Source organism: Eretmochelys imbricata, chromosome 11 (genome assembly GCF_965152235.1).
Source record: "Eretmochelys imbricata isolate rEreImb1 chromosome 11, rEreImb1.hap1, whole genome shotgun sequence".
NCBI lineage: Eukaryota > Metazoa > Chordata > Testudines > Cheloniidae > Eretmochelys > Eretmochelys imbricata.
The window spans coordinates 70,848,791-70,875,449 of NC_135582.1; the positions used below are offsets into that span (position 1 = coordinate 70,848,791).

Below are 26,659 nucleotides of genomic sequence, written 5' to 3' on the forward strand. Positions count from 1 at the left end.
ATAATTTTTCTGCCGGCACCAAACCAAATTTAAAAGACAGCAGGGGACACTAGTACACTATTATTGGAGATGGACAGGAATTTTCTGTTAAAATGTGTTATATATGTGTGTGTATATATGTGTGTGTGTATATGTGTGTGTGTGTGTGTATATGTGTGTGTATATGTATATATGTGTGTGTGATATGAGTCAAAACAGAACATTGTGACCTTATCGAAATGCTTGGATAATTTCCCTTCAAAAATGTTGATGAAATCAATATGTTCCCACAAAACCAGGCAACTTAGTCAAATCAGCATTTTCCAATGGAAAGCTGTTCCACTGGAATAATTTTGACCAGCTCTGTGTATTTAACCACACTGAGCAGAGGTCTTCATTGAGCAGCCTGCAATGACAGATCTCTTTCCTGAATTAATATGGTTACTTCCGAACTTTGTAAGGTGTACGAGTCATTTAAATTTTTCCCTCCAGTGTGCATTACTTTGCATTTATCAACATTGAACTTCATTTGCCATCATGTTGCCCATTCACTTAGCTTTGCTCGGTCTCTCAGAAGAGTTTCACAGTCCTCTCTGTCTTCCCTGACCTACATAATTGTGTGTCAGATCTACAGTCCAACCAAGGGTGTTGGTTCTCCCCTGCCTTGTACTTTGTGCCTTCATTTACATATCTCAGAGTGTGCAAAGTGCTCCCAAATCACACGATACAAGACAGCAGAGAACCAGTCTCAAGAACAATAAGTTTATGCTTGAGCTGGACAAATAATTTATAATTAATAATTTATTGGACAAACTTTGCCTTTTTCTCCATCGCAGTTGTCTCAAATTTATTTATGATTCAACATCATTTCCTAATAATGTTGGTGGTAAGTTCTTAGTCTATAGCGTGTGTGCAATCAATTGCAAGAACCCGATATGTAAATATGAGCTGTTTTAATTGGATATCTAAGTCACATGAGTAATTTCCACAGGTAAATAAGCAGCACAATAATTGTAAACATATCAAACGCTATTGCAATAAAGCAAACTGTCCCTGGGAATGAGAAAAGGGCCTTAGGGGAAAAGGTACCATGCTTTGTAACAAGATAAATGCATCCTCCCTCCTTGTTTGTTCACAAACAAAGAATGCAGCCCTGAAAAAGAATGGGTTCCTTCTTCCTTTCACAGGGTTATCCATCTGGGACAGAATGGTTTGAGAGAAAAAAAACAAAGTGAGGAAGCAGACCTTACAAAATTCATCCTTACCTGGAGAACACACTTAAGACATGGTTAGAGCAGACATGATTCTCTGAAATAGCAAGGAAAAGGGAGGCCTTGGTCAACCTGCTTTTCGCAAAGCATGATGGGAAGAGACGTCTAGGAGCCTATAAAATGCAGGCTCTTCTACCTCACCTTTAGTGTTGATCACAATAGTACTAATGAAAGAAGTACTGTTCTGATAAGAACGCTAGAAGGTAAGCTCTGAAGAGATTCTTCTACTTGAAAAATTTTAACTGTATGTTAATAATGCTCATATTTATGACTGTATGATTTACATGCTGAATATTTTCCAATATTTTCTCAATTTCTTGTTTCCACAAAAACTCCTGCCAACACTAGCACTTACTAGTACTTTCATGGACTACAAATATCAGAGCTAAGATCACAGTCAAAGAGCATCTTACCTCCTTTAAGAATTCGAATGAGATTCTTATCTCCTGTGGGGGGAAGGGTTGTTTGTTTGTTTTTCTATATTTACACAACTATGGATGAAATACTCATGTCTCAATTACAATTAGTTATTTACTTTTAAATTTGTTCATACACAATCATTATAGATTACACTATTAATCAGTGTTGACACCTCTTGTAACTATCATGTTTCTCATGCTTATTTGGAATTTTTCTTAAAATATGTAAAAATCTTGAATTTCACTTAAAAAATGTCTAGTTCTCTTGGTTGTGGAGCAAGGCTTCAAAACTTAACCAGAATACACCCTAAAGGTTTAAAAGTCATATGGAGTCTAAAAACCCCCAAATGTAAAAATCTCCTGATTTTTAAGCCAATCTTGTGATTTTGAATCCTTGGGTTTGACAGTATTGGAAGTTATGATTTGAAATCTATATAATGTTAGAAACTAACTAAGCTGTTATGTAGCAGCTTCAGGGTAATAAATTAGGAAACATGTTCTCAATTTACTCTTTTTAGTTTTGCATATTGTGCTCTTTCACTTGACAATAATGAGTTTTCCTAATAATGTGAAATCAGCTCAGACAATCTGAGTCATTATTAATAGACACACTTGATCTGAAGAAGTAAAATTGCTTAATGTTTTGTTAAATGAGGTGTACTCTACAAACATTCAGAAAGAAGGGTAAGATACTACAACATATTAAAGATTAATGGTTGTAATGCTATTGCTAATGGAGGAGGCATGCTTGTGTGCTGTACCTTTGTGGGCCCTATCCTGCAAATACATCCGTGAGTAATTTACAGATCTGAGTCAGTCCATTAAGTAGAGTTACTCACATGCATAATTATTGTCAGGATCAGGCCCTAAAACTAAAACTTGTTTATTAGTCTGCCCACCCAAAATAATCCAGTGAAACTATATATCAAGGACTTTCTCTTGAGGATTAGGAGGAAGGAAGAATGACAAAAACATTGAAACTAGGACGATCACTTTGGAACACATTGTGGTACCCTTAGTCGGGTAGAGAAGCATTTTACTCCACAACTAGTGCCATTGGTTCCAATGGAATGAGACATAAGTAACTTATCATTTGGGACTGTTGGGGATTGGTCCTGCTTTGAGCAGGGGGTTTGTGCTTCGTTACATGGTCCTCTGATTCTTTGCAGTAGCATTGATGAGGTGGCACAAGAGGCTATAGTGGCATCTATACTGCAGACATGGTAGCACAATGATACACATGGGTCTGTGGGAAAGAAGGTAAAAGGAAAACAAAGCAATACAGTGACAAACTCTGGGAAACAATGGAAAGCTGTCAAATTGTAAAGAACACCCTCTACAGAAACGCCAAAATCAGATCCATCCTCACCTACATATTCTGTCAAATATTCCATCCAACTAGTGACCCTATTTAGTTTGAGAGATGTAATAGAATTGCAACACAAGGCCACAACTCCTCCATTTTTGTACACTGTTTGCTGGCTTCTTTGGGTTGCAATTTCTTTACTGTCATTGTATTTTCTCAAGGAGATTTCTTTGGATATTTACTCTGGGGGGGTATGGACATGGATCTTAAAGTTTTAGATTATATGAAACCTATTAATTGAGAGGAATGTTCTTGTGCTTAAGCCATCAGACTGGGAGTCATGAGAGCCATCGTCGATTCTTGACTCTGCATAGTCATTCTGTGTGAGCTTGAGTATATTAGTTAGGGCTTGATCCTGCTCCCATTGTAAAACTCCCAGTGACTTCAGTGAGAGTAGCAGAACTGAAACATCCTTGAAACCCTATTGAAGTCTATGGAGTTTTGCCATTAATTTAAATGGTAACAGGATTAGGTTCTGTCTCTTTGCTATAAACAGCACAAGGATATTAATCCTTAGATCAAAAGGTGGTGTGAGTTTTTAATTCATTCATGTTTGTAAAGTGCTTTGAGATACTCAGAAGACGCTATTCTGAGCACGGCTTCTGCAGCACAGTATTATCACTTTTAATGTGAAACCCAATTGCATCTAATGGCTCTTTTGTGCTCAGAAGCATATGACAGTCGATAGCACTGGAAATATGGATCATAGTCCTGAAAAAAAAAGTCTCCCAGATAAACCACTTACAACATGTATTTTTACACAGACTCCAGAAGACTCCAGAAGTGATATAAATTCATTCAGCCAGGGAAAAATAGACGTTAAAGGCCTTGGGATGGGTGGTTTCTTTTATTATGGGGAAATTTTCTTCCCAGATTAAACTGGTCTCTTTCTCCGCCAACCTGCTGTCTGGAATTAAAATGGGAGTTTAATCACAGAGGTGCTGACACAAAGCTGCACGGTGAACATTTGACCTTAGCTATCACCTTGTGATTAAATACATATGTATATGTATATATATAACTAGGCAGGCTTGCTGTTGCTGTATCCAGAAGTCCATATGACCCTTACTGTATCAAGTAACCATAATCATCTGACCCCACTGGAGTTATAAATACAACAACAATAGAGCCCTAACTGGATTATAATTGGACAATGGTAACAGGACAATGGAAATAACTATAAAAGACCATCTATCCACACAGATAGGTCTTGTACTAAAATAAGTTGCAGTGCATTGCAATGGTTGAGCTGCCGGGACCCGTTATAGAGAAGCTACAGATCCTTCGGAAAGTAGAATCAGAGCACCCATTAATGGCTCATGCTCCAGCCGACAAGTACTACACAGCACTGGTCACGGGAGACCTGAGAAACCTTAAGGTCCTGACTGATAAATATTATGAAGACGTCAATCTGATTTTTGAGATCAGTAAAAATGAGCTGGAATGGCAAGTGAAAAGCCTGGCCTCTTTTGGATTGTCAGGTACTCTTGCTTTCAAGGACCAGTTTAAAAAGTAAACAGGCACTTACTAACACTGATTGAAAGAAAGGTGTGGTGTGTTTATATTAAATGAATTACGCTCTGTTTTTAAGTAGCCTGCTAATATGTTACAGAGGAGTCTGATTTCTTTTGAGATGATTGTACAATGTGCTCGGCAGATGCACCCTTTGTGCTAAATGTTTGCAGTGCCTCGCTGTTAGCAAGTGCTCTAGACAGGGAAAATGAAGGGCCTGATTCTGCAAATTTGCACTAACAGATCTAGGGTAAAATGTTCAGTGATTGAGGAGCCTAAAGTGCCTAACTTGTTTTTAATAGGGCACTTTGGCATGTTTGAACATTGTATCCACAGTGCTTATTACCAAGGGTAGTCCCATGGGACCAGTTTGTGCCGCTCACAGGTAGCTTTGCATCCGGGGCAGAGGGATAAAGGGGTGCAGAGCGACACTGCAGCAGGGGGCGCGCTGGAGATGTCCTGCCCTGGGCAGATGGAAGATTTCCTGGAGCATGCAGTGTGCTATATCCCTGCAGCATTTTACACCCAGGCTCTGCCTATTCTTAGCCCCCCATTAGCACTATGACCCCCCGGGAAAGTAGTGAGGGAGCAGAGCCTGCAATAACCAGTGCGCACAATGCCATTCTGCACAGACTGCACCAGCTCCCTCCCTCCCACTGTGCACCTACATAATGCCTAGGCAGAACCACCATGGGCAATGGAACTATATTCGCAGTGCCAGGGCTGGGTAAAAACATTGAACAAAACACTTGAGGGTCAGAAAATGGGGCTTCACTGAAAACAAAATCTCCCATGGGAAAGGAGAGGGCTTTTCACAGAATTTTCCATTAGAGAAAATTGAAATTAAATGTTTTCCTTCAGGTCAGTGTGCTGAGCTGCCACAGGCCAGATGGGAGTTGTACTTCTGGATTTCTTATGCTCCCATTCTCCCCTATGAGCCCATCTCACTGGCTGGACTACATTTCCCATGATGCACCACTGCCTCTCCATGGCGTTTCAACCTTTCCAAATCAAAGTCTTTCTGAACTCCTTACTGTGCCACAAGCTTGGTTATTTCAGGTTTTTGTCCCAGTTCAGGACACAAACAAATATCAATTTCCCACAGGATGGAAATTCCATTTTCCAATCAGTTCTACCCAACAGTAAGCACCGCACCCAGTGAGATCACGCCCCAGGCTGACTCCCAGGTCACCCAGCAGGCCAGGAGTAGAACTCAGGTCTCCCAAGTTCCAGTCTGTCCACTAGGCCACACTGCAGAGGGCTAAAGTGCAGTTCAGCTTGTGCCTATCTTTAAAGCAGGTGAGGTTGAACTCCATGGGGCTATTCCCCTGCTTGAAGTTAGGCATATGGCTGCTGAGGCAAGGCCTGAAAAAGCAGGGCTCCTACCAGTGTCACTGAAACGGCCTCAATAGACAAAAAAGTCATTCATGTCAGAATGGGCTAAGTTGCTTTAATGAGGTTTATTTTTAATTGCTCTGAGTACATTGTACATATTAAAATATGCAGAAACTGAGAGTTTGACTTTTAGGCTGAGCCCTCACCACCTACAAACGAACACACGACTAGTATGAATGTATGCCTCCACCTAGTGTCGTCACCACTCAGCTGTAGGTCACAGGCTTGCCCCTTTAGCTCAAGTGGCCTCTGAAGCAGACGAATCTGAATTCCCTTTCTGCTGTTGCCATGAAGTGCTAGATGTCCTGGCTCAGGGAGTGGTGACAGAAATAAGATTTGAACCGATCCCAGGGGCTCAAGGGGAGACATTTGTCTAAGCAGTTCTTTAAACGCTTTCCTGCGTTTAATGTGTCACTGTGTCCATACTGAATGGGATCGGTGACATTTCATAGCGCTTACCCAGCACCTCCTTTGGTTCAAGGGATGGGAAAAGCTGGGACAAAAGCAGTCCCAAAATAGGCAGTCAAAGCAATCACAAAATCTTCCCACCCAAAACTTTGGTCGGAAACAATAGCCTCCATCCTTCCTGCAATGGAAGGGTTTGGGAGAGGAGATACACCATACGTGCATGCATCATTGACTCCTGGATTTTAATATCCTGAGTCGCTACCACTGAAGGGAAGGGGATTAAATAATTTGCAGGATTTCCACCTGTGCATCGGGAGGAAGTCTGGTTATGTGGAACTACACCACTAGAGGAAAGCACTAGCCTGGGACTTGGGCAACCTCAACGATGCCCCAGACTCCCTGTGAGACCTGGAACTTCATCACTCCACACTTCATCTCTCTGCCTCAGTTGCCCATGTCTAAAGAGGGGACAATGCTTCCCGTGCCAATGCTTCACCAGCATGCTGGGGAAATCTATTTATGTATGTTTTGGTGGCACGACTTGGGTCTTATAGAGCTATTGGAGTACCTAGAGAGAGGGTGCACCGGCTCCCAAACTAATGTAGCTCTTGATCTACAGAAGGCAGCCTGCAGGGTTTGACCTGCTATGTGTCATGGCATATTGGCTTTAGGGATTGTGTGTACATAAAGCAAGCAGGGGGCAGTGGAACTGAGCAACCAGCACATTTCTGATGGCTAGCTTCATACAGGAGCTACGAAGCAGAGAAGCCAGCCTCTTGAATGGAATGCACACACATAGTTCTTTGCAAATCCAAACTCTATCCTTGCCAGAGCAGTTGCTATGTCCAGGGTCACTGTCGTATCAAATTCCTGTTTTGGCTCTGTTACTTCAGGCCCACTATGAGTCCAGCTAACGCAGGCTTTCCCCTGGATGAACAGTAAACTGCACACCCAGGGGTCAGGCACAGCCCTCAACAGGTTACAAATCTGTATTAGATGCAGGTGGATAATTAATAAGCTGTCTTTTAAAACTTCTCAGCGTGGGCTCAGGGGAAGAAGTTAAGTCTCTGAATAAGGTACCCTTTGCGGCTCATTACAGGCATGATATTGATTCTTCCATCATTATAAGACGGTATTCCTACCATGTGAAATCCTGCCCATTGATGTGCATTCACTGGGGAATTTTCTTTTCCCCTATAGCCACCACTGCTCAGAGTGGCTAACAACCTTAAACGGGCCTTTTGAAAGCCCCAAAGTTTTCAGAGAGTGAAAAAATGTACATGCACTGCCCTGTTTTATTCAGCAAAAGGGCACTGGCTGCACACACAGAGAACTAAAAAGGGCGAAAGAAAGAGACCAGAATTGTGTTGAATGCGGAGCCAGTAATCCTTTTTGAGAGCAATGTGCATTAAAGAGCTGCAAACACTCAGGCATTTTCTGCAGCTCAGAACTTTCTCAAATTCCTTTTCCTGTGCACTGTGTGCCAGGCAGGGGAGGGGGCCCGCAGGTGCCAAGTCTCTTTGTTTTGCTTTATATTTTAATTGCTCCTCTCTCAGACCTGGTCTACGCTACATAGTTAGGTCGACACGAGCTGCCTTACATCGCTGTGGAAGTGGCTTCACTTAAATTTGGCTCCCATCAATGTCATTTGCCTGTCTATGCTGATTTAGTTTCACCACCCCCCCGAGCGGCGTAGAGTCACGGTCAATGTACACAGGTCGACGCAGCAGCATTGTAGACACTGCGTTGCGTACGTCGACTTTTACTGCCTTTCAGAAGCCATCCCACAATGCCCCACATTGACAATACTCTTGATACAAGTGCTCCTGGTGAGGCTGCCCACCACCGACACCAGGAGCTAAGTGTGCACACACAAGCTATTTTATAACTGCCGGGGCTGTATGTCGACGTAAGTTAGGTTGACATAACTTTGTCGTGTAGACAGGGCCTTAGTTTGTGCAGCTGAAAAGTATAACATTTACTGTATGTCTTGTATAAAATAACAGACCACTTCACCTTGAATGGGCCCTTAGCATAGCATAAGCAGTTAGCCGCACATATTCTGTCTGTTCAATCTTGTGTTTAGCTGTGACACTCAGAATATCTTTCCCAGACCTGAAGAAGAGCTCTGTGTGGCTCGAAAGCTTGTCTCTCTTACCAACAGAAGTTGGTCCATAAAAGATATCACCTCACCCACCTTGTCTGTCTGGTGTAAAAGGGCAAAGTCTCTGACATCTGTGTCTGCCACTCACCCCAGTCATTTATTGGCTTCCCTCTGGCGCTGTAATGATCAAAGCTGGGCAGCTGCTAATGAAGTTATCCTCACCCCTGGGAGGAAGGGAAGCATGGCTACCACTTTGAGGATCAGAAACTGAGGCATTTAAAAATTAAGAGACTTGCCCAAGGTCACACAGGAAGCCTGTGGAAGAGCTTGGATCTCAGGAGTCCCTATCCTGTACCCTAATCACAAGTCCATCCTTCTCACATCTCTCTCTCTCTCTCTCTGTCTCTCTCTCTCTCTCTCTGCCCTACAGGCCTGTGGTCCCTGGAATACAAGAGGGAACTGACCACCCCACTGTGCATCACTGCCAGAAATGGACACACTACCTGTGTGCGTCACCTGCTCTTCTGGCGGGCAGACCCCAACATGGCTCCAGGAGGCCAGAGTGCTCTGCATGAGGCCTGCGAGGGAGGCCACACGGACTGCACGGAGCTGCTGCTGGAGCACAGAGCCAACCCCAACCTCCTGAGCGAGGAAGGCTTGGCACCACTGCATCTGTGCACCAACCAGAACACGCTGGGGTAAGAAGAGGGCTGTGCCAGGCAGCACGTACCCCCCCCCCATTCTCTCCCATTATTAACCACCACCACCCTTGCAATTGTAATGTTCATTTAACCTTCGCTGTGCAGTTCTTCTCTCCACCAGTCCATACATTCTTCTCTACATGGGCCTGATCGAGAGCCCACTGGAGCCTATAGAAAGACTCCTATAGAGCCTATAGCCTCTTGGAGATTGCTCAGCACTAACCTGCCCCAAGCAATGTGACTTTCCCCTATAATACTGAGTTCAAGGGGAATTAGAGTCAGAAAAATTTACATAAAATTGACTGCTTCTTACACGCCAGATGTACTTCCTGTGTGTAGTCAGCATCTCCTCTCCTGACTCTGTTAATGACTGGAATCGGTTTTTACTACTTGTTAGCCCTGCAGAGCTAATATAGCAACAGGGAACTGGATTTTAGCTTGGCTAACCTCCAGGCATAGACTCTTTCAGTCTAATGCACAGATGTGTCCACCACAATTGCAGCTTAACTACATATATCATACCCCTCTGCTTTATCTAGGTCAGTATTTCCCAAACTTGGGACGCCACTTGTTCAGGGAAAGCCCCCGGCGGGCCGGGCCAGTTTGTTTACCTGCCACGTCTGCAGGTTCAGCTGAGCGCAGCTCCCACTGGCTGATCATGGCTCCCACTGGCCGCGGCTCACCACTCCAGGCCAATGGGAGCTGTGGGAAGCGGCACGGGCCAAGGGACGTGCTGGCCGCTCTTCCCACAGCCCCCATTGGCCTGGAGTGGTGAGCCGTGGCCAGTGGGAGCCGTGATCGGCTGAACCTGAGGGCGCGGCAGGTAAACAAACCAGCCCAGCCCACCAGGGACTTTCCCTGAACAAGCGGTGTCCCAAGTTTGGGAAACACTGATCTAGGTGAAGAGAGATTATGCAACACCAAGACCAGTTAGCCTTTCCAGCTGACAGAATAAAAAGTTGACTTGGATGGAGTACATCTGAGCAAAACCGGGAAATGTTTACATTTTGCCACAAAACAAGTTTGATTTTCATATGTTGGAATAAGGAAAATTGCAAAGCTGTCTCCAGGAGAGATCTCAGTGTGAACATGTGGCTCTCTCGCCTCTAACATGCTGTATCAACTTTGCCTCATAAATCAGCCAGGCAGATGTGATACATGTGGGGGGGGGCATGCAGGATCATGTGCCCTCCGCCCCCCCCATTTGCTGCTTGGTTTGTACTGAGCGTGCTCACACAGACTGAGCATGCTCAGTAACACTGCTGAAGTCCTCTGCCCTTACTCTTCCCCCCTCCCACTATCAGCAGGTAGCAGTTGCCGCTGCAGCCAGGCAGACTCCTTTTAAAAACATCACGGTGCAGCAGTACGTAGAAAGCAGTGTTAATAACCACAGCCTACATATGCCACAGTCCTGGAGAGAAGAATAAACATGGAACACCCAGTGCCAAGTGGATGAACATGGTAAAGCTGTGTCGCGTCCACTGATTTGGTATTCGGTGGTTGTGCAAAATGGGTAACATACATGCCAAGGGAGCGAGCGTTGAGTATAGCAGGAAGAGCAATGGACAGCAAAAGATAAAGCCCCTCCTACTGCATCGTCTGGGTCATGCTGTAATTTCCATTCTGATGGAAATAACTGAAGCAGTTCCTCCCCTGGTGTCACGTTGGCGTTACATCATGTGACTGATCAAGATTTACCTACGTGCAGGGGTACCAACTCTGCATGCCCGTTGAACGTGTGATACTGTTACTCCTCTCTGACCCTTGACATAACTTTTCACTACTGTTTACACTCAAGCTGAATTTGGCCATGTTGGCAGGGTTCTGAGTTCAAGGCAAGTCCACGCTACTATCATGCCATTCAATTCAGTGGAATTACTCTTGATTTATTCTGTACTAACTGAAAGCAGAATTAGGCACAACCCTTTTCAGGCAAACTTCCAAAACAGTCCAGTCTCTTTTCCAGCAAGTAAGAGCTTGTAGGTTTCCAGGCCAGGCTCAGTTAGCGTTTCACTGGGACCCATCTGCACTGGCTCCCTGCTCAGCCATTGCTGCTCCCCGATAAGCCTCACCCATACCTGCTCCCAGCTGTAACACCTAGCACACACAGCCTTGTTCCACATACTGTTCCTGGGGATTCCACTTTGTGTTCAGCTTCTTTGCTGCTCCTGGCTCACCACGCAGGCCAGCTGCTGCTTCCCAACTAAGCCCAGCCACTTTCAGGACCTTTCTCATTACCTAGCCAGCAGAAAGGATGTGCTGTGGGGAGGGAACTGATGGGAGTTGTAGTCCCCTGCTTAGCAGATCCAGCACACCTGCTTTACCACACTTATTACTGCCATGCGATAGTGACAAAATCAGTCTCTTTCTTCTAACACTGAACAAGGAATTTCAGCAAAAATGCTTGTTTCCTCTATTCTAATAAAGTGACTCTGCTTCACTGTAGAACTTATGCCTACAAGCTTTGTCCATCTGCTGCTTCTAGCTTACTGCTATCAATGTAAAGATGCAGTACCCATAACTTCATGTCTTTCCCCCCACCTTTTTTCCCATAAGCAATATATAACAATAATTAATGTTTAACTAATTCTAGGTCAAATCCAGTCACAATTTAGCCTTGAGGAGGATTTTGTCCAGTTGACTCACAGCGATTATAAAATCCAAACAAGTGGAGACTCATGTTCAGTATGGTTAGGACTCTCCTCTGCAGGACTACCTCCCTCCACCCTGGCTGTGATGCAAGTAGGTTCACAAACGAGCTGGGTTTGGAACCTGCTGCAGATGCTGCCTGGTCCTTCTGTAGTGAGGACTCGGGCTGATGGGAAAACAGGAATTCTAGAGATGAAAAATTTTGAGGGTGTTGTCATTTTGTTTCCTTTTACACTTGGATAAAGTCAAGAGCTTTTGAATTTTTTCATGGAGCATCAGTGAGCCACCCCAGAATAGCCCTCTCGTAATCGCACTCACCAGAGATGTAGAAGAGCCAAGTTCAAGTCACTGCTCTGGTGACCTCACCAGAGCAGGACTTGAACCTGGGTATCACACATCCCAAAGGAGTGCCATTAAGCTATTGTCAGGCAGTGTTTGCCATCTTCATATACCAGAAATTCCACCATGGAGCTGAGAAATCTTCCTGATAAATTGGTATTTTCCGACAGTAAAACATGTCATCTAAGAATCCTGGACAGCTCTAGTGAGAACCTTAGTTGGTCTCTGTCAGGTGGATTCACATGGGGCCAAGGAATGGAGCACAGCTACATCCGGTGGCAATGGGTGGTGGCCAATGTTTTGCCTTATCCAGTCTTATCAAGACTGTAAGTGTCTTTCTTTTAAATGTCAATACGTTTTGAGCTACATGCCAGCAGCTGAGGAAGACAGCCTGAAACTTCATAGATCTGGCACCTCTCAGCCTTGCACACTTTAAGCGAGGCCATTTAGGATGATGATTTACTTTTTCACATTGGCTCAGAATGTGAGCCAATTGACCTATCATCAGCTGCCATGCCCTATCACTCAGCGGAGCTAATACAGGGACCTTTTGTATGCTCTTAGCTAGTTGTACTGCTCTCTCCACCAGTCAGTTCATTCTCTCATGGTGATGAGGGCTGGAATATGCATGAAGTAACACTGTTTCCCAAAAGCATGGAATTCAGAACTGGCAAACTGTGGTCCATTATCAGGGACTCTCTCTTTCCAGAATGCCATATGAAACAAGATGTTCTGACCTGGAGAGTTGTAGATCTAGTTAGAATGTTTACAGATGTAAAAAAATTGTCACTCCACGTAGGTGCATCCCTTTCACACAGCTCTGGTGCTATTCTTTCCCAAAGGCGTATGTAGTGTCTGGAACACGTACATGGAAGATGTGACGTTCTCTATAATTTCTTCCTGGTCATTTTGCAAGACTCACGTGATTCTATCTTAAATTTTAGGCTCTTCCCTGTGCTGGGCCACAACACTGCCATTCGGGCTCAATCCCAGCGTTATCTAAAGCCCTGGTATCCTTCAGGTATCCTTCAAGGACTGTTGGAGTAATATCACCATACTTAATCAGACCTTCAGCTTCAGAGCATAGATTTCATGAGCTAGGTGTGGGACCGTGGCAAATAACTTGGCCAACAATGTCTATTGCATACTATTGCGGGTGTGTGCCAACAGTAATGGCTATTTTAATCAGTTCTGTCCTTGGTGGTGGGTCTGGCAGCAGCCAGGTCTTTTCTAGTTATTAATAGCAAGAGCAGCTTGTGGTTGTGGGCAACTTGAAATGATCAAGACTGTACAAGTAGCATATTAAACTCTTGCACACCCCTACAGAGACAAACATTCTGTCTGGGGGACAAAGGTACCTAGAATAGGCTATAAGCTGCCAGCCATATCTGTGCCACTGGGAGTAGCAACTCACCAGGGGTGTAGCTGTTGGCATCTGCTGAAATGACTGTAGGCTTGGAAACGCCGTCAAATGCCAGTAATGGGGCTATGGTCAATAGAAGCCTGCTTAAGAGATTGTTTAAATCCTCAGGTGCCCCTTACCATTGTATCTGCACCACTCCCAATGCACCTGTGAGGTAGGGATGTATTATCTCCATTTCACAGATGGAGAACAGAGCCACAGAGTCTGAGGTTACACAGGAGGGTCTTGAACCTGGTCTCTGGCTAGCACCCTAACCACTGCACCATCCCTCCTCTGGTGTCTTGGCCCACATCCTTAGGGCTTTAAGAATCACATAAGTAGCTTGGCCTTTTGAGGTATAAATTTGCCTTCTTTATAACTAGAAACAGCATCAGCTCTAATACAGTCCTATAGCTTGGCTCTAGGAGTCCTCTGGCTCTTCCCTCATCCTCTATCAAGCACATGTCCTGAAACATGCCATTGGGTTTGCTTCAGCGTACACGCCTCATCACTTTAGCCAAGCAGCCACACAACTGCCTTGGGAACTTACTTCAACCTTAAGTTCTTCCTCAGAATTCCCACAGACAAAAACTTCATCAATATGAACTTCCTCCCTCCAGGTTCCACAGAATCACATTCACTTTCCCTTGTAAGATAGCTGGCTGTGTCACCAAACAAAAGGTGACCTCAGCCATTTCTGACATTTCTAGAGCATGCACCCAGTGGCTGAGCAAATCCCATCTGTCCTGTGTCCATCCTTACCACACCGACCATGTTACTGCCTACTGCTCTTCAGAGGCCATTTTTATGGCACTTCCCTTCCTTTACTACTTGTACCTTGCTTCCATGGAACACCCTGCCTCCCAGGTGAACTGCAAAATCAGTTCATTCTTCCATAATGCCTACAACAAAAAGTTATCCATTAATAAGATAGGTGATAGGGCACTTGGATATAGCTGGGGCATTTAAATATGTTAAATATGTTAAATGTGCATACTATGATCGCATCTCTCTTTCCACCACATTTATATTGCTTCTTGTCTTAACCCCCAATCCTGCAAATACTTACACAGGTGTTTCATTTTAATGGGACTGCTCATGGCAATAAAGTAAAGCATATGCATAAGTGTTGACAGGGTTAGGGCCTTACAATCCATGCTCTAAAGAGTCTGTCTGGTTGTCTGTGGCCAGTAGCCAGAACTAGGGTGCTAGCAGGATTCAAATAGAGCAGGTCAACATTTTTCAAACTTGGATTTTTTTGACCACATTTCATTGATTGTGAATTTAAACAGGGAAATAAAGCCCAACAAAAAAAGTGCAAAAAGTAAACTTTTTGACCCACTATCCAGTTATTTTTATTTATGAAAATATTTTTGAAGTTTAAACACAGTAAACATTTTTTATTAATATTAATTGTGAAAAAATTTTGCCAGCACTAGAAAAAAATTAAGTTGTGGAAAAAAAACCCCAGGTATGAAATTTTTACCAGCAGTCATTCCACAGAGAAGTGAAATTTCAGGAGGGATGGTATGACCACACTTTATGCAAACATGACTTAACTGATAATTTACAGAGGGTCATATATTGTGCTGCACAAATCAGAGACACCACCCCACACACAGCCCTCTGACACAGGGCATCTGGAGAAGACAAACAAATGTATTGGTCACAGACATTGCCACGCCATGCAGATATTGTGAATACTCACACAAAACCACATTTGTTGGGAGTAAAAATGCTCACTGTTTCAACACTGTTGCTCACCAAAGCACAGCCCTAAGCTAAATTCACCTGCCTACGGGTCCCCTGTAGAGGGGGAATGAGTGAGGGAAGGTGCTGTGGCTGCTTTTCACAGTCACAGCCTGTAAAGGGCTCCCCACCCACTGCTACTGGTGGCTGGGTCTGGGGATTTAGCTTTTGCCCCCTTCTGATGCTTACTTGCACTACTGCCCCCTCTCTCTCCTTGACTCAGTCCTCCTTCATTGTGACTCAGCTTTCCGGCCAGGTCACTATATAGTGCCCCCTTCTAGGATAACAAAGTCCCACGGGACAAGCTGTCCAGATACTGTTGCAGGCAGTCTCCTCTTCCAACTCCAGGTCCTGTGCTACTGTGAACCTGGTCCCACCTGTTACCCCCGGTCCCAGCCCAGGGACCCTCTCACTGGCAATCCAGGTCTGCTCAGTCTCCAACCTGGTTGCTGTTTCCCTGGACTCCTCCCTACCTCACCTCTCTATCTCCTTGCCTATCTCTGGCTTCACCCCAGGAGCTTCCTCCACTCCCCATGGCTACTTCACTTCTCAAGATCACTTGTCAGACGCTCTAGGCCAGGGCAGGACCCCAGGGCTTGATCTTCTCCTGTCCCTGGCCAACTCTTTTCCCTCTGGGGAAGAGGTTTTCAAACTGTGGGGCACGCCCCCCAATGCCACGCAGCTCGTTCCATCCCCATATGGCAGGGCCTGGGGCAGCCTCTATGGGGGGTGGGGAGGGAGCGCCACCTCCCCCCCAGACTCACCTCAGAGCCACCCGGCCTGTAGGTCAACATCAACATTCGCCGTGGCCACACCCATTTCTGCTCCAGGCAGGCTCTGCCCCCGCAGACCATCGCAGATGCCTTCCCGGGGGGCAGGTATTGGCCCTGCCCGAGCAGTGCCACCTGGCTGCAAGGTAGAAGCAGGCCACTGCTGAGGAAGCCTTGGCTGTTCCATTGGTAAGTAGTTTGCCTCTAGGTGCAGCAATCTTAGGTTAATGGGCCCCTCCAGGCCCACATTAACCCCCTCAGAGTTTGTGTGGGGCAGACTCCCATCACACAGCCTCCCCTCCATGGACTTTCTGCCACTTGCCCAGAGCCCCCAGAGGCAGAAAGTCCACAGAGTGAAGGCTGTGACTGTGGAAAGCAAACACAATACCTGCCCTCACCCACTCCCGCTCTGCAGGGGATCAGCAGAGCAATGGGGCAGGTGATGACCAGGGAGAGAGTATAGCCAGGATACCAGGGAACATGATGATGATTCAGTGCATCTGCAGGAGGGTAGTTTCTGCAAGTAGTGCACCTACGGGTCCTGGCAGGTGTTAAAGCAGCCCTCTGCTGCAATATCTCCCGTAGGGGTGTGGTGATGGAAACTCTGCATGTCCTCTTCCAGGAGCGAATTCCCTTAGCTTCTGTGAGGCCCTGTGAGTAGAAGGAGATACCCACTTCGTCAGGGTTGCAGCCCCTTCTGTCTTGCAACAAATACTATACTGATTCTAGTGTGACATAGCAATAAAGTAATGTCTGGAACCTCAGGAAGAGTACACATGCCACGTGTTACAGCAGAATAGATTAAGATGCTGGTATAAATGTTTAAAGAAACATTCATCCTGGTTGTGATCTATGTCAAGTTTCAGCCCAGTATGACTTAACGTGTCTGAATCATTAAAACTTGGAAAGCTTTTTATTTAAAAAGCAAGGCTACCTTGATATCTTGGTAACAATGCTTACAAGTGTAGTGAACTTTGTTGCCTGCTAGTTTCAATGAAGTGCCATCCTGGCTTCAAACCCGTTCCCGTTAGACAGATAGAGACGCTAAACAAAACTACGTTGAGAGTCTGGGGTAACACTACAGAACACAAATATGATGGGCCACATGTTGGACAGGTGTGTGAGTAAGGCTCTTAAGAAAAGAAGGTATCCGCTCAGGGGAGGCAGATTTCAAAACTACATCTCTCAAGCATTTCCTATAAATGTGAATCTTTGCAAAGCACCAAAAGATACTAATAATTCAACCAAAATACATGGGTAGATAGAACAACAACTTGATGATGCAGGGAAGCTCTTGTGTGACACAAACAAAGCAAAAATGATTTTCCAAGAGGGTAGCTGGATGAATATTGTGTTGTGACACTGAGCCACAATTGCTAATAAAGGACCTGATTTCTCCCCCATTCATCTCTATCAGAGCAGGATTAATCCCTACATTTCCCTTTTAATATTTTCTCTCTTGGAAGAGAAAGCTTGGTCCACAAGCCTATGACCTAAAATAATTGTTAACCACAGCCTTGCAATCAAAACTATTTATTTGCCCAGACACCAAATTCACTCTCCCATACCATAAAAATTACGGGAAGGAGGGTGACGGTTTTACTTGCTGGCATAAAATATAAAAGTCTCCCACACAGGATTTTTTGCTCGGCTCTTTTAGTCACTCTCCAGCCTTAGCTGATATACGTGTTTTTACAGGAATGGGGAGGCAGGGGTGAAATGGCATTTGAGCTGCCAACTTGTAATCCAAGTTACAGACAGAGGCAATGTGGAAACAGCTGAGTTATAAGCCCTTGAATATTGGGGCTTTATAATGGAAATTTTGGCAGACCCTTAACTACAGCAGCGCTACCGGGCGCCTCTACAATAACTAAGCCAACTACCTTGAAGGATCAAAAATTAATAGACATTTCAGACAGGTTTTGAGGTTTCGACCACTGCTTTTCAATTGCAAAGACTTTTGCTAAAGTTAGACACTGAGGAGGTCAAGCTTTTGGTAACATAAACATTTCGTCTGATTAAGAGAGACTACTTGTCCCTGGTTTTGAGTAGTAGATTTTAGGTCATCCTTAATTTTTTACTGACAGTAAAGAGCAGGTCATTGACCTACATACAGAGCTATTTTATTTTTCTCCCTCTTGATAACAATGGCCAGAACACCTATGTGTCGGGTTCTTCTGTATTCCCATATAGTCGGCAATTCACCATGGGGGCAGGACTTAAAACCTTTGAGCCTCTGAGTGACTGGGATAAAAAAAAATTACCTGGGCTTCCTTCCAGCCATTTGAGCTTCAGAATCCATGAGAATTCAACCCAAAAAAAAAAGCATATCAGAGCTTTAATCTAGGAGCTTTTTGAAGAGATTTAAAAAAAAAAGTTCCAGTAAAGTTCACTCTTACCTTCTTCGCTTTAGGAGCCATGCATGCCAACATCGCCCTATTTAGTAGAGAGTTCCTCTCCTTGACCTCCTTTTTACAGCAGAGATAATTAACATGGTGGGGTAAGACGAGTCGCTAAATTCACTGCACTCGGTCCTTTTTTCCCTTTTGCTAAAGGTGGGATGATTAAAAAGAGGAGAATGGAGTTGATTTTTCCTTTTTTCTTCTAAAGAGACTAAAATTGAGGGGGAAAAAAGGTTCTTTGCTTCTAAACTTTGTCAGTGGCTCCAGGAGAAAATAAAAACAGGAGCCTGGAAAGAGTCGGGTGTGCTGGTGCTGAACTACTGGGATCTGTGGAACATTTCTGTCTGCTTCAGACCGAGATGGAGACACATTTGTATGAAATGAAAAGATCCATTGTTTTCAGTGAGGAACATGAGGGTGAGCAATGGGCTGGCGTGCTCCAGGTGAACCTGTGCATGCAGTTAGGCCCTCCATTCGCACATCTCCTGCTTTCTACATGGACGGGAGAAGAGAGATTCTGCTGTGGCAATGCCTGACTCCATCCCATTGCTTCATACAGATGTGCTTCTGGAGTAGCTCCGTGGATTGGAAGCCAGCAATGGGAGAGGGTGGAGCAAGTATTCCCAGGCCCCTGTTCCAGCTCTCCTCCTAGGTTTCTGTGTGGTTCTAATGTTCTGGGACCCCAACCCATGGCAGTAGGGAGCCTTGCCAATTGCAGCTGATGGTTGGTGCCATCACAATCAGCTGCAGCTCCTCTGTCATGGTGGCTTTTGGAGATCCCCATGGTTGAAAACGGTTCAGCCTTCCAGAACCCACAGCACCCCTATGCTCCTCTCCCAGCAGTCGGGATAATACCAGGGAAATCCAGAAGAGAAACCTCCTAGGGCTGTTCGCCTCCTGTGAATCTCGTAAGGGTTTTCCCTGTTGACCTGGCCCAATGATAAGTAAATAACAAACAACTCTGTGCCACTTGGGACAGGTACCTATGTCTTAGTGAAGGGTTCTACCAAGGAGCAGGATGTCGTAGCCAACAAGATAGTGGATGGTGAGAGCCTGGATGGCAGCTTTGGCTGTCAGGTCTCAGCAATTTTAAGAAGGGAGAAGCATCACGATTTATACACAGGGCCTAGGAAGAGGGAGGTATCACAGATGACCTGTATGCTATGGGTCTGAGAGCAACGGGGGAGGATGGTGACAGAGATGGTGGGAAAGGATTGGAAAGCAGGATAAGGAGGTGAGTTTTGGGCCATGTTAAGCTGAAGTCAATCGTAAGGCACAGGGGAGGTTTTGGAGAGACAGGCTGAGGTGTGGATATGGATAGGTGAGGACAGGTCAGGAGTGGAGACCCAGATCTGAGGGACGTCAGCATGTATATGGTACCTGACAACATATATGAGCTGAAGATCACTCCGAGGTCTATAAAGGGGAGGAGAGAGAGGTGCCAGTGGAAGAGTCCATGGGGAACCCCCATGGAGAGTGGAGTAGTAGTCATTGAACAGTGATCCCTGTTACAGGGTCCCACCTTGTTGTAACCCTAACCAGGTACTGGGGCGAGAAAATAACACATAGTCTCTTACTGTCACCCCTGCGGGTCTCATGCTCTTGTTATATGGTGTCAGAAGTAAACTGAATCTTTGCACAAAGAGAGCAAGTTAAGCCACCTGAATTCCTCAGTCTGAAAAGGAACCTGGCAGCAACCTGGAAGCAGCGATTTTGATGCTTCAAAGTTTTCCATGAAATAATGTTTTCAAGAAATCAAAAGGGTAGAGGGTGCAGCTACTTAAGATCCATGTGTGAAATTTTCAGCACATATAGGAAACAGAATGTAAAATAGCCACTGAAACCACATGTGATTTCAAATGGCTTTTGGGCAAAGGCTGGTGAAGGGCTACCTGAATTAAAGGGGAAAGATAATCCCTTTGTAACAAACTACACCTGCCATTTTTAAGACTCAGCTGTTGCACAGACATATCACGTAGCAGTGCTACAAGAGCACATGTATCACTTCTTGCTCATGGAAACCTGGTGAGCTAGTAGAGAATGGCCCACAACTAGTTAATGGCTCATTTTAGCCTTTCTTTCTGAAATATCAATTCAAGCACACCACATCATACTCTTCTGCTAATGTATTTGACTGTGCATAGTAAGAATCATTACAAATAGCAAAAACAATCATTTAAATATCCCTGTCAAATTCAGGGGACCCATATTTAGCATTGCTGGAATATTGCAATACACTTCACAACGCCTTGAGATCCACCAGTTCATAGACTGGCACTAAGGTTTTTTATTCTTCTGCCTAACAAGGCCCTTGAGCTAGAAATAATTAACCCTAAAAAAGTTTCCAAAGAGCTCTGCAACAGGAAACTAGAAGAGAAGAAATATTACAAGAATGCCAAATAGTTAACCCCACCTCTTGCTGGAGAAAAAAGAATTTTAGACTCCAAACAGAGTCTCCAACAAACTTTGTGCACCAAGGTCCTACATCAGAACGATTCCTGAGATCAGTCCCAGAGGAGGAACAGCAAACACCTGAACAAAACCAAGGAGGATACTACCTATGCTTCTGGAGAGCACCCAGAAAGCCCCTGTCCATGCTTCTGTGCTGAGAACAGCAGTACACAGCAAAGAGACGTTCCAGGTGATGTAGTCAACTCAATGGCTAAAACAAGCCTTCGCAGAAGAAGCAGGACCACCAAACCACTGAATTTTGGAGTTAGTATTGACAGATGTCCACCAATAAAAGTCAGATAAGCCTCTCCTCTGTCAGGGAGCTCAGAGCATTTACCCTGACTTTCCATCCTAGATGTCTCCATATGTGTTACATTAATTAGCTGGAATGGCTGATTTAATTTACACAAGTTTTCTTTAAAGGCAAGATGTAACAGTAACCACTGGAGAAATAGGATGCTGAGCTCTGCTATGTGAAAGGGATGTTATCTAATATGGATCAGGATAACAATAGCAGGAACAGGAGCAGGAGGAAAACATTTACTCTTACCAATACAGCTGGTCAAAAAATCCATTTTTTCCCCTGAAAAAAAATTGTAAACAAAAATTTGCCATTCAAAATTTTGATTTTCTGTGGCAAATTTTTGGAAATGGTTTGAATTTTTTATTTTAGATTTTAAAATAATCCAATTTTTTATTTGTTTTTTATTTTTCACCACAGAATGAACTATGTCATTGAGTTTTTCCACTTTTTCCTTGATTTTTTCCATCCTCTTCCCTGTCTAACTTTTCCAACATTGGAGAAGCTGTAAAAAGTTAGCTTGGGAAAGAGAGGAAGAGTGTGTTGAGGGAAGAGAACTTTGACATTTTTCATGTTATTGCACCTTGTCAAAAAGAGGAGATTGAAATTCTACATTTCAAATATGTTTTGATCTTTAAAAACCTAAACAAAACTTTCAAATAGAAACAAAATGAAAATTCTCCTTGCCTCCAATTAGCGGGACAAGGAGAGTGAAGCAATATATCTTATTGTTGGTGAGAGAGACAAGCTTTTAGCTGACACAGAGCTCTTCACCAGGCTCTCTCACCAACAGAAGTGGGTCCAATAAAAGATATTACTCACCCTCCTTGTCCCTCTAATATTCTGGGACCAACATGGCTACAACAGCACTGCATACATTGCATTAAATGACATTTTCCCACAAAAATCTTCCTTTTGACTTAAACCCCATTTTCACAGTGGAAGGTATTTTCAGTCAATATCTGAGGGGAGGAATAGCTCAGTGGTTTGAGCGTTGGCCTGCTAAACCCAGGGTTGTGAGTTCAGTCCTTTAGGGGGCCATTTAGGGATGGGGCAAAAAAAATTGGGGAGTGGTCCTGCTTTCAGCAGGTGGTTGGACTAGATGACCTCCCAAGGTCCCTTCTAACCATGATATTCTATGATTCAAAAAATGTTGACCAGATCTACTTCCCCACAGTCTTATGTGTTACTTACCTTTATTACCAAAATAGTTACTAAAGGAGTGACTGGAGAGGTAGGAGGAAAACCAGGAGAGGAAGGAGTCACAAAAGCCAAAAGAGCACAAGTATTCAAGGAGTGTGTGATCAACAGTGTCATAGAGTCTTAGTGTACAAGGCCAGAAGGAACCACCAGACAATCTACTCTGACCTCCTTGTATGTGTCAGGCCACCAACATCCACCAGCACCCATAACCTAGCGGTCAAGGAGGAGAAGCTGGCAAACAGGCCCTGTCATCTAGCTACGAATATACATTGATAACATGGACCAATCACCACACATTGGTGCGCTCTCAGGGGAGGAGGCAGGGAAGAGAAGGGGCCGGGGTGGGGATTTGGGGAAGGGGTTGGAATGGGGGCAGGGTCGGGGGGCTGAGAGGGGTCGAGCACCCACCAGCGCTAGCAGAAGTCAGTGCCTATGGAACCGCCAGAGCAGAAAGCACAAGTCCCAACCCTTGAGTGAAAGAGCCTCAAGCTGAGAGCTTCAACACACACATATCCTCTGTGGATCAGGCATAGAGGCAGGTAAATAGTACAGTAAATCCTCACTTGACATTGTAGTTATGTTCCTGAAAAATGCGACTTTAAGTGAAATGATGTTAAGTGAATCCAATTTCCCCATAAGAATTAATGTAAATGGGGGGGTTAGGTTCCAGGAAAATTTTTTTTTTTGCCAGACAAAAGGCATTATATACATTTTAAACAAGCAATTTAATACTACAATCATCATTCCTGAGTAAGAAGCTTGGTTGAGGTGGTGGAGTCAGACAGTGGAAGAGGGTGGATTGTCCAGCTGCTCCTCTTGCTGAACTTTCTGAACTCAAAAAAAACATCTAGACATTGTTTTGCTTTCCTTTCCTTTTCTTGTAAATTTCTTTATAGCAAGTCATTAGATGACCAACTCCCCTAATCACTTTGGAGCTTCGTTCGCTGTCAGGATCATCATCACTCAACCTTCAACCTGCCCACTCCACCCCTTTCCCCAAGCCCCCACCCTTGACCCTCCTCTTCTCCCCCCCACCACCTCCCCCTTTACCTTGCATGCTGCGTCCTTGCTCCTCCCCCCTCCCTCCTGCCGGGGGCGATCAGCTGGCTTGCAGCGTTTAGCAGGCAGGAGGGAGGGGGAAGGAGTGAGGACTGGGCGTGCAGGCTCCCACTCCTTCCCCCCCTGCCTCCTGCCCGGGGCAATCAGCTGGTTTGCAGTGTTCAGGAGGCAGGGGAGGGAGGGGGAGCCTGCACACCGAGTCCTTGCTCCTCCCTCCTGCCTCCTGCAAGCCTCAAGACAGCTGATTACCGCCGGCAGGAGGCAGGGGGAGAATGGGAAGGCACTGATCCATGGGGTCTGCCGGCAGGCAGGAGGCTCTGTGGGAAGGGGGGGGCGTAGGGAGGCTGCCAGCTGTGGAGAAAGCAGACAGCCAAACAACGTAATAGTGGAGCATTGCACAGCTTTAAATGAGCATGTTCCCTAATTTGATCAGCAACGTAACAATGAAACAACGTTAACCGGGATGACTTTAAGTGAGGAGTTACAGTACACTAACCAGTGGGTTACATGCTTCCTCTGGAGAGAAGACACTCATTCTCAGGCCTACAGCAGTTCAAGTCCCCATGCGCCCTTGCTATGTGATAGCCACTATCTTGACTAACAGTGGAGATTGGACCAGGGACCTCCAGAGCTAAATATTTGAGTCTCTATAGATTGATCTAAAGAACCTGGGCCTGTAGCAGACTGTGAACTGGTTACAGAGGGGGACACATAACATGCACCAAACAGTGGTATACACATATGCTTAAGGGCTTTCCTAAACCAAGACTACAGTACTGAGGTTAGTTTGATTTTCATTTGTCCTTTACAGGTCATCTTCCACAACCAAAGGGCCAAATGGAGCTACGTCAATTTGGATGAGCTGGGGATCTAGCCCTTACCTCCAATTTCCATGGAAATATAACCATTTAATGAAAGAAAAATTAGAGAAGAGAGAAGAATTAAGTAGCTACATAACATGTTGTCAGAAGGGTATCCAAACAGATTTTTCATTAGGCACCTGGTAGTCTTTAACATGGTTACAACTCAGACTGTTCTAGGCACCAAAGCCAAATGGCAATGTATAAGGAGAGCTAGGGGGAAGAAAACCTGCTTGAAGTTTGCATGAGTCAATCTGGACCTGAGCAAGGTTCATTTCAGTTAAATATAAGCACTGAACATCACTAAACTCTGTAGAAGCATATCTGAGCAAAATAGGTGCACAGTATACATAAGAAGAAACTTTAGACAGGATTTTTACTGGCCAAGCCACAAAGGAGAGTAAATATCTACATAGAACCAAATAAATCAGAGGTGGACAATATCCGTGAGATAGGGATTGCTGTACAGCTGAGCCCAATACTGTCACATCAGTCTCTACTATGAAATCTACATCCCAGAATATTTTCAAGGTCTTGCATTATTACCTGTGAGTCTCCCCTCCTCCCTGCTGCCCTCCTCTCATTACCTAATAGAAATCCTAATCACAGCATGGCCAGTTGTACTGGCATGGGTGCCAACTGCCCTTTGCATGTACTGCAGAATTTGACATTGTTTTGCCACCATGTCACCGTTACAACGGTTACAACGTCAACTTCTAGTAGAAAAAGTAGCAGTAATTTTGATTCGTTTAGACTGGCTTATCACATTCACTTACTTGCATTAAGAAACCATTGGTGTGGACTGTTTATCTTTAACCCCCTTCTGTTTGTCAGAAGGCATTCTGTGCTGTAAATAGAATATTGTAAAGGGGGGGGGTGTCCTTTTAATGGCCAAGGTTTCATGGCAGCCTCCCCGATCTGAGATCACTCTTTTACAAATTTCCAAGATAATTTGTATTACAGGAATGTTTTTGTTTAAACACAAACCCTGTTCTTCTTGAAATGGCAGGTGCTGCCACATGGGACAGTCCCCAAAGTTGGGTAGCAAGCAATTCTGTACACTGCTCACAAAATACACTCCTTTCGGTGGGCTTGAACCAAGAAAGGAAGTGTTCCCCTGCAGTACGCACAAGGAGTGAAATCCTACATTCCTTATTCAAGCAAAACTCCCATAGACATCAGTGGGATTTCTGTCTGAATAAGGAGGGACTCAGGAAAGACTGCAGAGCTTGACCAAGGAAGACAACAAACCGGAAAAGTAGTTCTTGTTGGATAATTGCCACCCATGCCCCAATTCTCTTCCAACTCAAAGTTTTAACCTCACAATTTAAACATCTGTTCTCCCATTGATGCAAGGCTATTGAGAGATTTCTCTGGCAACAATTTGCAAATAGACCATTCTAGTGTGAGTAAAGTTGCGCTACATTTGGAGAGCCAGGGAATATGTTTCAGCACTTTACTAGTTTCTGAAACTTGGAGAAGGCATAGGCGATAGTTTTGGTCACTTAAGTGGCACTGTCAGAAATGGGTGGAGAAAGCATTTTTAATGCCAAACCTGCCCATGTACAGCACCCCATGTGTCTCAAAGCAGCCCAAGTCAATGCATTAAGTAGCTATAGAAGTTTTGTTCCCTTCTAGTTATTCTGGCTCAATACCAGCGTGAACAGCCTTGACCACCAGCAGCCAAGGTCCAGACAGTGGGTTTGATGTTTTCAGCTGAGACTCATTCCCTGATTCACTTACAGCTGACATCTATATAAAGAACCTTGCCTTTCCACACTGCCTCCCACCTACCGCCTACTCACAGACCCTTGCCCTAAGGCATACGTGTCAGACAAGAGTTGGATTATATGGATAGTCTGCATAACACTGCGGGGCTGTTATCTACACCAAGAGATGAAATGACTGCAGACACATTGATTGCGTGAACTGGCTGATTGTCTCATGTGTCCTTGCAATAGTTTAATGTGTCTCCAGAGCAACATTGATTTTGACAAAACCTTTCTGGCACATCACATGCAGTGCCCGCCTTGTAACCTTGCCTGTACCAGTGGACGCGGGGTCTCCAGGAGCACCTACTATGTGGTGCCCAGAGCCCTTGCTGGGTGGCACTGGGAGGACTGGCTGAAGCATCGTTGCTTTACTGCTTGTGGCTCCCCATCCATATGAAGAAGAAACCACAGCAGGCTACACTGACACAGCCAGACCTGATCATGGCCCAAGGCATTGCAACCAGGCACTTACATTCAACATTTGTAAAGTGCCTGGGGTTGGTATTGAGTGTGAACCTTTCCAACCAGTGCCCTTCCTTTCTCCTTG

At 44.8% G+C, this 26,659-nt stretch overlaps 1 protein-coding gene across 1 annotated transcript in view; it reads left to right on the forward strand.

Annotated features, from left to right (window-relative positions):
- The first annotated feature begins 4,275 nt into the window (after window positions 1-4,275).
- Window positions 4,276-26,659, forward strand: part of ASB18 (ankyrin repeat and SOCS box containing 18) — a 34,896-nt gene continuing 12,512 nt past the window's right edge. Inside the window, exons 1-2 of the mRNA XM_077829383.1 lie at window positions 4,276-4,516; window positions 8,885-9,152. Of these exons, the coding sequence (XP_077685509.1) occupies window positions 4,276-4,516; window positions 8,885-9,152 (509 nt within the window). The remainder of the gene's footprint in view (window positions 4,517-8,884; window positions 9,153-26,659) is intronic.